The 14528-nt window shown below is 45.4% G+C and overlaps 1 protein-coding gene and 1 long non-coding RNA gene across 5 annotated transcripts in view; one reads left to right on the top strand and one right to left on the bottom strand.

The window, feature by feature from the left end:
* Window positions 1-14528, bottom strand: part of Cdk15 (cyclin-dependent kinase 15) — a 93613-nt gene that overhangs the window by 56996 nt on the left and 22089 nt on the right. For all 3 annotated transcript variants that reach the window (XM_087565310.1, NM_001431239.1, NM_001431240.1), the window contains 2 exon segments: window positions 5906-6029; window positions 4017-4137 (listed from right to left, as the gene is read on the bottom strand). In XM_087565310.1, coding sequence (XP_087421436.1) covers window positions 4017-4137; window positions 5906-6029 — 245 coding nt within the window.
* On the top strand, window positions 1266-2944 carry LOC148003744 (uncharacterized). Of its 2 annotated transcripts, XR_015629136.1 has the most exons (3): window positions 1273-1405; window positions 1493-1637; window positions 1806-2944. It is a non-coding gene; the product is annotated as an uncharacterized LOC148003744 (long non-coding RNA). The 2 variants fall into 2 exon arrangements; XR_015629137.1 differs by lacking the exon at window positions 1493-1637 and having other exon boundaries at window positions 1266-1405.

Genomic DNA, 14528 nt, shown 5'->3' with positions numbered 1-14528 from the left:
GGAGACAGAGAGACCAACAGGAAGTAAACCAATGACATGGATGTAAATAAATCACAGGAAAGTAAACAAATAACAAATACTCCAGGAAAAAGATGTTCAATCTCAACAGTGTTGGGAGTGAAAATTTAGGTGACAACATGATTTCTCTTTATACACTTGACTGGCAAATGACAGATTCTACACAGTGAGATAAAGTTGGTATAGATGTCCCCAAGATGTTGTCGTACGATGCTGGCCTGTTGACTCTTACACTATTTTGTGAATTTGAACATTCACGTATTCTCTGGGACAAAACACATACATCCATAGTAAATACACTAGAGAAATTAGAGTGTAGTTGTGAGGAGGAGGTTTGGTAATGGGGATGAAGGAACAAACAAAATCAAAAGAGAAAAATCCCTGAAGCCCTGAAATACGAACACCAGTTCTGCTTAAAGTATCAGGAACAAGCGCAACAGATGTAGCTCGGTGTTAGAGACCTTGCCCAGCACACATGAGCCTCAGTGCTGCGCTACAGCTCACCATCACACACACCACACACACACACACACACACACACACACACACACCATGGGCCCCCCAATCCCCCAACACACACCACCATGCACACTGCCAACCCCCCACTCCGTCCACATGCCACCACAACACATACCACCATCCCACACACTCACCACCCCACCACCACCATGCATACCGCCATTCCCCCCAACACACCACCACACATGCCACCACCCCTCTCTCCTTTACCCCCCTCCCCCCCCACACACACTACCACACTATTTTCACAAGCTCAAACTTAAGCCTGGCACGATGGCTAACCTGCTTAAGCCCGATGATGTGCATTCGATCTGAACAACCCAGACAGTAGAAGGGAACCAACTTCTGCAAGGTGTCCTCTGACCTCATATTTGAGCTGTTGTACTCATCTCCAGCCCCAATCAATCAATCAATCAATCAGTAAGTAAGTAAATAATGTAACTTTTAAAAATTACTTTTAAAAGATTAAAAGTAGGTAAAGGTAGTCAAAATATTTTTAAAAGAATAAAAACAAAACAGAAAAGTATTGTTTCTAAAGGCAGAAAGGGAATGAGGACTGGAAACTAAAAGTTCAGGTAGATTCCCCCTTCCACAGAGGGCAGGCTGGCAGGGAAGGAAGGCACCCACAACCACGGGGCCACACTGACTGGGATACAACCATTGCAGGCGGTGCCGAGGATGTGCGCATGTTCCTGATGCTGCCTCGGCGCTCTTGGTATGACGTCACTGACTTCTGTGCTGGGTAAATGTTTTACTTGGGAGCTGTCTTTTGCCTTACAGCATTCCTAGTGTCTCCACCTTCCTGCTGCCAGTGCCTTTCACCAGCTACGACAACAAAGATTCCCCAGACATTACCAAATGTCCCCTGGTAGGTAGGACAAAATGGCCCCTATACATGTGTGTGTGTATTTATATAATATATATAATTGTTTTAAATATTCTATAATAAAACAAGGTTTCAAATTGATGGATATGTCCTTCCACCTTGGGAAACACAAGCTGGAAGGCGTCGTTAAGAGCAGAGCGCAGCAGAGCCTGCCGAAGGCCTTTGAAGTCGGCAGAACAGTGAGGCTGACAGCTCCAGAGCAGTTGAGCAGCAGGTGATTGCTCTAGAAATGGCGCTCAGTCTCAGAAGCCTACAACCAGTTACACGGGGGTGGAGGTGGAGGTGTCTTCATTTCTTAATTCTTTGAGAAATCTGGAAGTTTAATCCTGCTTTTAAATTACTTGCTTAATTAAAAAAAATCTATTGTTGACTTGCGCTGCAGATACTGAGTCTGATCTGAAAGCTTCCTCCCCTGAAGATGAGCTGTGATAAGACTGGAAGGTGCTATTCAGGCTGCTAAGGGAGGGAAGCCAGGACAGTCCTACCCAGCTGAGACACCTGTGACCCAGAACAATGGCTGGCAAGTCAAGCTGTCCCAAATGGTGCAATAGTGCCATGCACGTCTTGGCAGCAGCTGACAGCTCTCTCACTGGACTTAAGGCCTGCTTCACCGGAAGGAAATCATGTGTGGCACTGAAAACCTAGTCAAGTACTGAGGCTAGTGAGGCCACGGGTCTTACAGGAGAACTTACTAACCTCCTTTTATTAAACCAGCATAATGCTTAACTGCCTTCTAAATACCTGTCCTTATATTCACAAAGAACTGTAGCTCTTGTTGCTCGTCAGAGAAGCTTCGCCTTGCAACAAAAAGGCCATTACAACTGTGAAGATGCAGAGAACAGTGGACCAAGGGCGCCCATCCCCCCTACAACACAACTCCTACATCTGAAGCTCAGGCAGCATGGAGGAAGACGGGCAGAAAGTCTGTAAGAACCAGAGGACCTGGCAGTCCTAGAAATGACAATGAAGCTTTATCTCACAACACTTTAATTATATGAGTGCTTAAACAAAACCCAAACGAGAACACCAACAGAAATGTTAACACAGAAGGAGCAAGTCTCACAGGATAACTAAGAAATGATACTGAGAGCTGGAAAATTAGCCGTCCCCTGGGGTTAGACCCATAATTGGTTATCCAATATCAAGTGGTCAGCACTGAACTCATATACATACAAGCAGCACTGAATGAACTCTGCAGGTTATTTAAGATACATGTAGATAAATAGTGTATATCTAAGATATATTTAATATATTAAGATACATATATAATATACATATACACACAATCAGCATGTTCTTACATATATGTAAGAATAATTAAAGAAAAGAAGGCCATGAATTTTTGAGGGTATAAGGAGAGAGACATAAGAGTGGTTGGAATGAGAAAAGGAAAGGGGGAAATGATATTTAGTCAATTTTTAAAAACTCTTTGGTTATCCAAATAAAATAAAAATGCTATTTTTGGCACATTTCAAATCAAATAACAGTTGGACTTTGAAAATAAAATTTTGAACACAAAAACACTATTATTGATTTTTAAAAATAGAGACGCTGTTTCTCTAAAGCCTTGGGAAAGGTACATCTGCTTTATTATCTTTGAAGAGTTGGCTAGGCCTGTGAGATCACTTCACATCTAGTGCGGTCCTCACAGAATTGGGACAGCTCTAGAAGCTGATGGGGCTGGCAGACCACTCTGTGAGGGAAGGAGTCTGATGCTAAGACAACTTGAGTTTGATTCCCCAGAACCCCATAGTGAAAAGAGAGAACCAACTTACGTAGTCCTCTGACCCCCATACAGGAGCCTCCCAATAAACAAGTAAATGTAAAACCCCCACAATGTGGCCTCCCTGCTCCAGGAAGGCCTGAGAGCACCCGCTCACCACTGTACCCTCCTCATCCTGAAGCCCCAATTCTCCGGCTTGTGTCATGGGCCCCGTTCAACCTCTGATGGGGAGAGTTATTTTTTAATATTAATTTTTACTACGTGCGTGTCTGTCTGCCTGCCTGCCTGCCTGACTGCTGTCTGTCTGTCTGTCTGCCTGACTGCTGTCTGTCTGCCTACATGACTGCTGTCTGTCTGTCTGCCTGCCTGCCTGCCTGCTTGCCTGCCTGTCTGTCATTAGTTTGAAGGTGTATGTCTGTTTATCTGATGGTGAGTGGTTAAGGAGGTGAAAAGGCAAAGGAGTCAATAGGAAAGCTAGGAGGGTTGTGACGAAAGAGCACTGGGGACAGAAGGTGCCGTGGGCAAGTCCTCTTTAGCCCATTGTCTCTTTAACAATAAAAACCCATGAGATTCAAAAGTCAAGTATTGGGCTGGAGAGATGGCTCAGCGGTTAAGAGCACCCGACTGCTCTTCCAGAGGTCATGAGTTCAATTCCCAGCAACCACATGGTGGCTCACAACCATCTGTAAAGAGATCTGATGCCCTCTTCTGGTGTGTCTGAAGACAGCTACAGTGTACTTATATATAATAAATAAATAAATCTTCAAAAGTCAAGTATTGCAAAGCACCTGATATTTCAACATTTTAATGCAGAAGCAATGATTATTCATCCATCACGGGCATCTCCATTTTTGGGGCGCTAGTTCTTACCATATGTCTAGCTCAGAGGAGTACTCGGTGGCTCCCAGCAAAGCGTCAGGTGGCCGGTACCAGAGTGTCACCACTTCTGAAGAGTATGTCTGGCTGGGAATGGACTTGGCTCGAGCAAGACCTGTCCAAAGAGAATGAAGATAGAAACCATTGTCCTGGGTCTTTCTGGGAGGCATGGTGATACACAGGGAATGTGTAAATGGCAGAGTAAACAACATGAAGGGCAACATGCCAATGGCGGGTGCTCTCACCAGAAGCTCTCAGTTAGCCTGAGGCTTGTGTGTATTGCAGCAAGCAGATGTCTTAATTTTGACCTGCTCTGTAACTAGGTGAGGCAGCCAAGTATGGTCAGTTGACTAAGTGCTTGCCTAGTTGGTATGAATAGGTGATGTTGAGCCTCCAGGTCATGCCCTTGGTGGATGGATGGCCTTGGCTTTTGCTTCCTCCTTCTCTTTGCTCCGAGCTATGATGAGCTGGGGGTGACAACTGTGCTGAAATATCTGGGCAATATCTGTAGGATGGTGGAGCCACGTGACAGGTAAAGACTGGGCAATGACACTACGGGGCTACCATGATGGCTCCGACTGTTCTGGTGAGTGAAGGTTGTTTCTAGAACACTGTATCACTGTACCGTGGGTGTCTACAGTAGCAGTGAAATAGCTTGGTTCAGGATCAATGTATCTGCTTTGCATTTCTGTCTAGAATACTCTCTACCAGTTTAGCAGAAAAAGAGAGAGTATTGTTGGCCCAAGTTAGTAGACTGAGGTCATTTCCTCTCAAGTGCTTCTCTGCAAAACAAGAATGTGAGTCAGTGGCCCGTCTCTCAGAACAGCAGCACCCACAGCTGGGGAAACCTTAACAAGAGGAGTTGTCTTGTGGAGAGTTGGTAAATGACTAGCTGCTAAATGCCCGTGTATTGGGATGAGCCATCACCACAAAGAAAGTCCTCCAGATGTCATTTGACATCCTCCAAGACTGGTTTCTTGTTTCATGAACCAATGTGTCAGAGCTGAGGAGATAGCCCAGTGGTAGAGCAATTTCCTAGCATACACAAAGCCCAGTGTCTAAAACAAACAAATGAACAAAACCCCAAAAGACCAAACCAAACAAATAAAACACTAGACCCTGTGTGTCAGTCCAGTGTGGTGGTACATACACAGAACCAGGAGGATTACTGCTAGTTTAAGGCCAAGCCTGGTCTACACGGTGGTCTTTAGGTCAACCAGGGCTACACGGTGAAATCCCATCTTTAAAAAGATTATTGAACATTTACTACTACACTAGGAATACAATGATAAGCAAAAGTAGAGTGTCAACTACCTGCTAATGAAGAATAAAATCTAAAGTCACATATAAGTATTTATGTATAGTATGTGCTTATGAATTTCTGTATTAGATATCGTGGATATAAACTATGATACGTGCTAAAATGGAAAGAGTTATAGAGGAATGTAGTCAAGCTGATGTTGATGTGTAAGGGTACAGAGCAAGCATTATTTCTATTTATGTAGGAAGCTATGCTACGTTCCAGGGTCAACCTCTCTGTCCTGCCATCCTGGGATCTGTTCTGACAGAGTTGTCATTATGCACTTAGACACAGGGACATTTCCTAAGTACAGTCTACTCCACAGACGTCACTACATCAGACGCGACATCGGGATGGTATGAAGACGTAGCTTAGGCCTCTGGCTAGATGAGTCTTAATGGAATCTGAAGAAACTTCCACACTCTCCCTCCTTCTTGCCTCACATTTCCTGCCTGTCAGTTTGACATCCACACACAGAATCACATTTGGGCTTTCAAAGGGCAAGCCTAGCGAATGCCTCAAACAAGTGCACACAAAAGATTCATTGTTCATAGGCCAGAAGGAGACCTGGGGGGCGACTCACCAAAATCAGCCAGTTTGAGCTCTCCCAGGTGACTGAGGAGCAAGTTCTGAGGTTTCAGGTCCCTGTGGAGAACACGCTGGTGGTGGATGTATGCCAGGCCCCGCAGAAGTTGAAACATGAAAAGCTGGAAGAAATGAACACCATACCTAAGGACATTTGAACCACTGTGTGTTGTAAATCAAAAACACTCCTCCAAAAGAATATAGTGAAAGTGTCTCTTGAGAGATGAGTGAGAGAGAGAGAGAGAGAGAGAGAGAGAGAGAGAGAGAGAGTTAGTTTTTAGAATTGTTGAGAAAGGAGGATAGAAATCACATGAATCAGGTAGACTGTATCCCAAAGAATTCCGGCTTTTCCTTTGATACTGAAGGAGTTGCTCTTCCCCAAAGAAATCTAAAGTGAAATCTTGAGTCTCCTTAGGAGCGAGCGCTCGTGTTAATTTAGATGTGAAAGATAATTTTTCCCACAGATGAACTTGGCATGTCAGGTCAAGGTTGACCTGGAAACAACAGTCTGGAGTTCACAATCGCTTTGTTTTCCGGGCTCCAGTCAAACCCTTCTAAATCTGTGACACCAGTACACACCACTGGGAAACTGATTTTATAATGGTATTAAGAAATAAAGCCGGGCTCAGAGGTTAAGAGCGCTGGATGCTCTTCCAGAAGACCTAGGGTCAATTCCCAGCACCCACATGGCAGTTCATAACTGTCTGTAACCCCAGTTCTAAAGGATTTGACTACTTTACACAGGCATGCATGCAGGCAAAACATCAATACATATAAATAAATAAACCTTTTTTTTAAAGGGAAGAAAGGAAGGAGCAGGTGAGGTGACTCAGTAGGAAAAAGTACTCTCTATGTAAGCCTGGAACCCTCTGCTCAGTACCCAGACACCACATCCAGGTGGAAGGAGAGAATCAACTCCACAAAGCTCTCTTCTCACCCCTGCCTCCGTAGGCACACAGAAGTGATGGATTTTTGTTTTGCTTTTAGGTATGAGAAAAAGAAATAAATGAATCATTGTCTTCGTAAATTGCTTTTAAACCCTTAAATTCAAAGTTAAAAGTGGAAGAAATATCTAGTGTGTGTTAAAAGGGAAGAGAGAGGCTCCCAGAAGCTGAGACAGAGATGTTTAGTGGGTCAAACCTAGACACTGTACACTAATTAGCCACCTCCCTCCTACTCACTGTTCAGTCCCTCTCCTCTCTGCTTCCTCGGGCTCCTCCTGGCTTTTGTAAGGGGTAAAGCCCAGGGGTATTTAAGTACAGCATTTCACAGCATCTTAAAATTCTAGTCTCACCAAACCTCACATTCCCTCCTCGTGGCAGTTTCTTCCATTAACAGGTATGGTACAGTCAAACCTGAAGGTGCTTTCAGGGATGACGTCAAGTTAGATCTTGGCTCCTCCTCCCAGAGCAGCTTCCCACACCCTGGAGTTTGCACATGAGGAAATTCTGTTGAGTTAGTGCCATCTGGGATACAAGTCCCTTAAAGCCACAAGTGGAGTCTTAGCACTTGAGAGGTTGAGGCAGGAGGATGACATGTTTGTAAGTTTGAGGGTAATCTACATATTAAGACACCATCTTTAAAAAAAAAAAAAAAGATGGATTGCAGTGGGATCAACCAAGTCTGGACAGAGAAAGCCATGTCCTCTACTTCTGAAGTATCTATCTCTGAGTCTTGTTCCATCAGGAATCAGAAACAAGGCTTCAGGAAGATGGCTAAGTCAGCAAAGTGCTTACTGTGCAAGCATGAGAACCTGAGTCCAGCCAGCATCCATATGGCAGCCGGGGTGTGGCAGCATACACCTATAATCTCAGTGCTGGGGGTGGGGGTGGGTAGAGACAAGAGGATCCCTGAGCTCATGGGCAAGATAGCCTGGTTGAATTGTGAGTTCCAGTGACAGGTTTTGTCTTAAAAAAAAAAATTAAGAAAGTATGTGGTGCTTTGAATAGTAATGGCCCCTATAGGCACATGTATTTCAATGCTTAGCCACCAAGGAGTGACACAATTTGAACATATTAAAAGGACTAGGAGGTGGGGCCTTGTTGGAGGAAGGGTGTCACTAAAGGTGGGCTTTGATGTTTCCAAAGCCCACACAAGGTGCATTCTCTCTCTCCCTCCCACGTCCCCTCTCTGCCCGTGGATCAGGCTGTAGAACCTTAGCTCCTTCTCCAGCACCATGTCTGCCTGCGTGCCACCATTCTCCCACCATGACAGTGGACTAAACCTCTGAAACTAGAACCAGCCCCAAGAGTTGCCGAGGCCATGGTCTCTTTACAGTAATAGGACAGTGACAAGGATGGCAGAGTACCATTGAGGAGGACACCTGACATCAACCTCGAGCCTCTACACATGCACACACATGTACACACTCACACACACATGTACACACTCACACACATGTACACACTCACACACACATGTACACACTCACACACATGTACACACTCACACACATGTATACACTCACACACACATGTACACACTCACACACATGTACACACTCACACACACATGTATACACTCACACACACTCACACACATGTACACGCCCACACACACATGTACACACTCACACACACAAACACACACATGTACAAACTCACACACACTCACACACATGTACACACTCACACACACACGTACACACTCACACACACAAACACACACACATGTACAAACTCATACTCACACACACATGTACACACTCACACACATGTACACACTCACACACACACACACACACACATCAGAAATAAGATAACTTCATTAGCGTCCTCTACCTTCCTTGGTCATGTCTTAAAATAAGCGGAGGGTTTTGTTTTTCATCTTGTAACCCATCTCCACACCACCCTGTGTCCGTCACTGAGGTTAGTGTCTGTTACTCTTCTCTTTCTTCCTGTTTTTGAAGACAGTGTCACCTCACAGCTCAGGGTGGTGCTGGGATCTCAGGCGTGAGCTGCCACATCTTCTCTTTTCCAAACCCATCTGCTCATCACACTGACGCTACCTGAGCAGTCTCGAAAGGCTACGCGGATGCTTCCCACAACATTCTTGAATGGACGTTAGCTTTTCTCCAGCTTCCTCTTGACCCCATTGGACTTAAGGTAGGATTAAGCTGTGTTCCTGTCTTCCTTGATCCCACTTCAGAACTATTACCTCTCCACCTTGAGTTCTGAGTGCTCCTTAGATTTTCATGATCCCTGCTACATATCCCTCCATCCCTCTTTTTGCTCAACTCGTGTCCTACATTCACTGATGCCACAGTTCTCCTGCGTGAACTCTCTCTCTCCTTGTCCAGAGCGTAGCTCCTAGTATCTGCTACCCCAATCATCGTCAGCTACTTGCTCCCACCGTCATGGGCTGGGTCATCTGGAATTGTTTGTGCTCTGAAATGCAAGCTCACATCCCGTTTAGGAGGTGTCTGCGTGTTCGGTCCATTCATGCTTTCTGTCATAGTCAGCCCAGTGGACAGCTCCTATCCCCTACCATTGCAGCGTTTGGCCATGCTGCCAGTCTGTGCCTTCCTCCCCAAAGCGCGTGCTCTCTCTCTCTCTCCTCTCTCTCTCTCTCTCTCTCTCTCTCTCTCTCTCTCTCTCTCTCTCTCTCTCTCCTCTCTCTCTCTCTCCTTGCTTCCACCATGTTCTAATTGTTTCCATCCGCTAATTTCTCTGGTTGTTTGTTTGTAGATGCCACTGCTAATGGCGTCTAGGTTGGTGGCTGTCCTTGGCCCGCTGCAGAATTCTTATCCCTGCTCTCTCCATTTAGCCACCCTAACTAAGATGGCCTCAGCTAACGACTGTACTGCGAGCATTTCAAAATCTTCAACTCCAAATCAAATTTTTCTTTTTAAAATGTGTATGTGCGCACACACGTGCATGCACAGGTGCATGTGTGTCACAGTGCTCCTGTGTATGTCAGTCAGAATACAGCTCTTCAGAGGCTGCTCTCCCCTCCACAGTGGGTCTCAGGATCAAACTCAGATCCTTAGCTTGTGTGGCGAGTGTTTAAACCACCAGCCCCTCCACTTTAGCTTTTGAGACAAGGTCCCACTGAACCCAGACCTCATTGTCTCAGCTAGACTGGCTGGCCAGCAGGCCCCAGGGATTCAGAATGTCTTCAGTTCCCCAGTGCTGATGTTACAGATGCGGACTACCATGCCAGGCCTTTAAATTGCGGCTGGAGATCAGAGAATTCCGTGCTTCATGAGTATTCAGCAAGCACTTTACCTATTGAGCCATCTCCCCAGCCCCGAGTCTCTTTTGACTTTCAGACTCACACAGTCTGAAGTTCACTTAAACTCCATAATGCCCTTACTCAGCAAGCTAAAATGGAATTCAGTGTATCCCTCCCAAATCCATTTCCTTCCTGTTCCTCCCTCGCCAAATCCACCACCATCCGTCTTATTGCTAAAAGCCAGAGATATTCTTGCTGACTCTTCCCTCACCCATCAATTTTGGCTAATTGATCACAGACCCAGCCACTTTCTCAACATCCTTGCACATCTGTAACTGCTGTCTTAGCCAGCCTTGCTGTCAAGGCAGAAACCCAGCACGTAAGAGTCAGCCGAGGAAGGGGACTGCCAGTGTGGGAGTTGAAGGTGACAGTGGATGAATGTAGGTGAATGTCCAGTCCGGTTAAGGGAATATAACACCACACACACACACACACACACACACACACACACACACACACACACACACACACACAGGAGAATTTTCCCTCTTTCCAGTCCACTTCCCACACTATCATTAGAGTGAACTACACAGAAAGGAAAAAAAGATCGAGTTGCTCTCTCTTTGCCTAATGCCATTGGAAGACACCAATATGCTTCTAAAGATGTCCCAATGGGGTCCCCTATTCCGTATGATAATAAATGAACGATAGATGTCCTTGATGGGTCTCCTATGGCGCAGCACAGCACAATAGGCCTTTCCCACAGTGGCTCCTACTTCCTGGAGCCTCATGTTTAACCGCCTCTAATCCTGTGAACTGCACATTCAGATTTCACTGTTCAGCTTTAGTTCTGGGCACCTTCATGGCTGCTGCTGCCTGGTAAGCTCACTTCTGCCCCCACCTCAGACTAGTGTTTTGACTCCACAGACCAGCCCCATAAATTCTTATATTTATTAATGTGTTGCTAACAAATTCCCAAAGTCTTTGCGATAAAGAACGTGATTTTTAATTTGTATTTGTTATGGCAGGATACAAAAACAGGGACAACTTTGCGGACATGAGAAGAGATAGGAGGTCTCGATCCAGAGTCTGATTGAAACCTCTCACTGGCTGGAGGTCAAGAATTCCAACACAATGAAGATTTGCTTACGGACTTTATCCTTATCCAAATGCATACTCCAGAAATGTCACTAGAAAGCTCACTTACAGTCAAAGGACGTATCCCAACCGTGTTGAAAAATCCTAGTGGCTCCTAGTCTTATCTTACCAAATCATAATACTATCTCTAGAGCCACTCCATAACCTCAGTTATATATAAAAGGGAATGGATAGAGAGAGGGGAAGATTTTTAGAAACTCAGTAATCAATGAAAATCCAAACGCTTTTAAATTCCATATAGCTGGGTGGTGGTGGTGCACACCTTTAATCCCAGCACTTGGGAAGCAGAGGCAGGGGGATCTCTGTATCCAAGGTCAGCCTGACCCATAGAGTGAGTTCCAAGACCGGCAGGCTTATATATCAAAACCCTGTCTCTCTCTCTCTCTCTCTCTCTCTCTCTCTCTCTCTCTCTCTCTCTCTCTCACACACACACACACACACACACACACACACACATTTTTCAATAAACTCTAACACTGCCTCATGCTGGCTCAACCTGAAATCCTTTTAAAATTCTTTTCTGTGGCAAAGTCAAGGACCTGGTTTCACCCAAGAGGTGGGCCCTAAAAGATGGGAACTAAGGTACTGCTGTGTCTCCAGTCACACCGCCTCTGACAGTTGTGACGCCCCTGGTGCGTGGACACTTATGACCTTACAGTATAACATCTTACAGTTCTGTAAGAAGCTTGCTTTTATCCACTGCTTCTCTTACCCCTAAGCACAAGAATGCTACCAGGAGTCCTCCTGTCTTTGTGCTCATTCGACCAACTGCTCTCAGCCTGCACTCCTAACCCCAAGGGCCAGCAGCAGGCCTAAACCTGAACTCCCAGCCCCAGCCTCCTCCTAACCTGCCTACTGTTCATTTCCCCACAGACAGCCCGCCCCAAGTAGTTGCTCCTCTTCCTCTCCAGGCCAACTTCTCTCATTTTCAACAATTCAGCTGTAATTCTGCTGGTCAATAAAGCTCAAAAACCAGGCATGCTTGCCTGCCCGCTTCTTTCCTCGACATGCCCTGCTCATCAAACCCTCCCTGAACTCCTTACTCTGTCACCTCCCCTTACACTTCTGCCATGGCTACCACACTCAACTGGATCCCTGCCACTCAGAGTCAGCACACCTCTGCATCACTGTGGATAACGCCAGAAGCCCATCCAGACTTGATCCTGGATTTACTGAACCCGATCCCCAGACAGTCATCTCCTCGCTGGGTTGATGAATTCCGGGCTAGTGCATACCCAGCAATTTCCAACTGAGATCCCTGCCTCTAGCCTCTTCTTCCTCATAAAACTTCCCCCCCACACACAATATAATTGATCATATTGTTCCCCTCCCACAACTCTACTCCACAGCCAGAAGCTTGCCATCAAGCTTGATGACTGGAGTTTGATTCTCACGTTCTATATAGTGGAAGGACAGAACCAACTCCCAGGAGATGTCCTCTCGCCTGCGTACCTGTGCCATGGCATGTGCGCATCCCCACCACCACACACAAAACTAATAAATAAAATGCAATGAAAATAATCAAACAAACAAGAAAACATGTACTTCTTTGCATTGCTACAGGAATAAGTCTTATTTCTTATCAGAAATTTAAACAGTTTTTTATTTTTATTTTGCGTGTATGAATGTTTTGCCTGCATGTCTTTTGACCATGTACCACCTGCATACAGTGCTCATAGACACCAGAAGAAGACAGAAGATCCTGTAGACCTGGAGTTGCAGATGGTTACCATGTGGGACCTGGGAACGAAACCCAGGTCCTCTGTAAGAGCAACCAGTGCTCTTAACCACTGAGCCTTCCATGTCACCAGCCCTTACTAGACTCTTTTTTTTTTTTTAAAATAATGTAATAGTGTCAGAATGTCTTCTCATCTCATTTTGCAGTAAGGCTCTTGAGGGTAAGAATTATGTCTTCTGTGTCTTTATCCTTCTGGGCATTTCGGTGTCTGCTGTGTGAGTTACTCAAGCCTCAAAAATCTGTTTTTCTCCAAGCGTTCTTCCATCTAGTCGACCTCTAAGTCCTTAAGCAGTCCATGCTCTCCTTAGCATCCTGCTCATCTTCACATGGTGACCTGAGGCTAGACCCAGCCTAGAAGCCAATGAAACCACATTAACTTCTCTTGTCAGTTTCTCGTATACTCCTATTCCACTGGCTGTTCTTCCCACAGGCCTGGCAAGACTCCACTTCTGAATCAGTCCAAATGCTTTCCCGCACGCCTCTCCTGAGACTGTTAAGTACTACCATTTTAAACCAGAAGGGTGGTGATGCCCTCCAGGCGGCTCCATGCTTATGAGCACTGGCTGCTCTTTCAGAGGACAGGAGTTAGGGCTCCTAAGCCCTACCACGCAGCTCACAGACATCTGGAATTCCCACACCAGGAGATCAAATTCCTTTTTTGTCTTCTGTAGATCCTTGCACTCATGTACACACACACACACACACACACACACACACACACACACGCACACGCACACGCACACACCACACATACAATTTAAAAAGCAGGGGCTGGGGATTTAGCTCAGTGGTAGAGCGCTTACCTAGGAAGCGCAAGGCCCTGGGTTCGGTCCCCAGCTCCGAAAAAAAGAGAAAAAAAGTAATAAAATCTCTTAAACAACAATAACATAGATCACACAAAACATAGGCATGAAGACAACATAATGTGCTTTATCCTCGTGAGCGTCCTTGACAATCTACTGCACATCTTTCTTATTTCCCTGTGTACCTCTCTTTCTCAATTCCTCCCTTTCTCACTGACACAACTCCCTGCTGTGATGGTGGTGGTGTGGAGACAACATCTCTATATCCCAGGTTGAACTCGAGCTCCTCCTGCTTCTGCCTCACAAATGCTGGGGCTGTAGGTGTGAGCTGTCACACAGCTCATCCCTGCCTACTTCGCCAGCCCGTCTCCCCAGTGCTACTTAATTTTTATTACTCTTCACCACCCCTTGTCCTCAAGCCTTCTTCTTAAATGTTACTTCTACAGACGGGGCTATCTCTGCTTACTAAGCATCTTAAACGTTACTTCTACAGACTGGGCTATCTCTGCTTACTAAGCATCCCATAGAGTCCCCCGTTCACACAGCTAAGCACTAAACACTGTTTCTAACTATCTGGGAGAGTCTATGCTGCTCTTCAAACTCACTGAAAATAAGAAATGCAATCTTTTCATCACCAGAACACTAAGTACTCAGTATCTATTTATTTAATAAATGAACACATAAATATTAGTTAAATGAATAATTACATCACATGCAACTTTCATATAGTTATTTTTAACAGTTGATCA

The sequence above is a fragment of the Rattus norvegicus genome, chromosome 9 (assembly GCF_021556685.1).
Source record: "Rattus norvegicus strain SHRSP/BbbUtx chromosome 9, alternate assembly SHRSP_T2T, whole genome shotgun sequence".
In the NCBI taxonomy this organism is placed as follows: Eukaryota; Metazoa; Chordata; class Mammalia; order Rodentia; family Muridae; genus Rattus; species Rattus norvegicus.
Note: the sequence above shows the minus strand (reverse complement) of the source record. Positions and strands in the feature narration are given on the sequence as shown.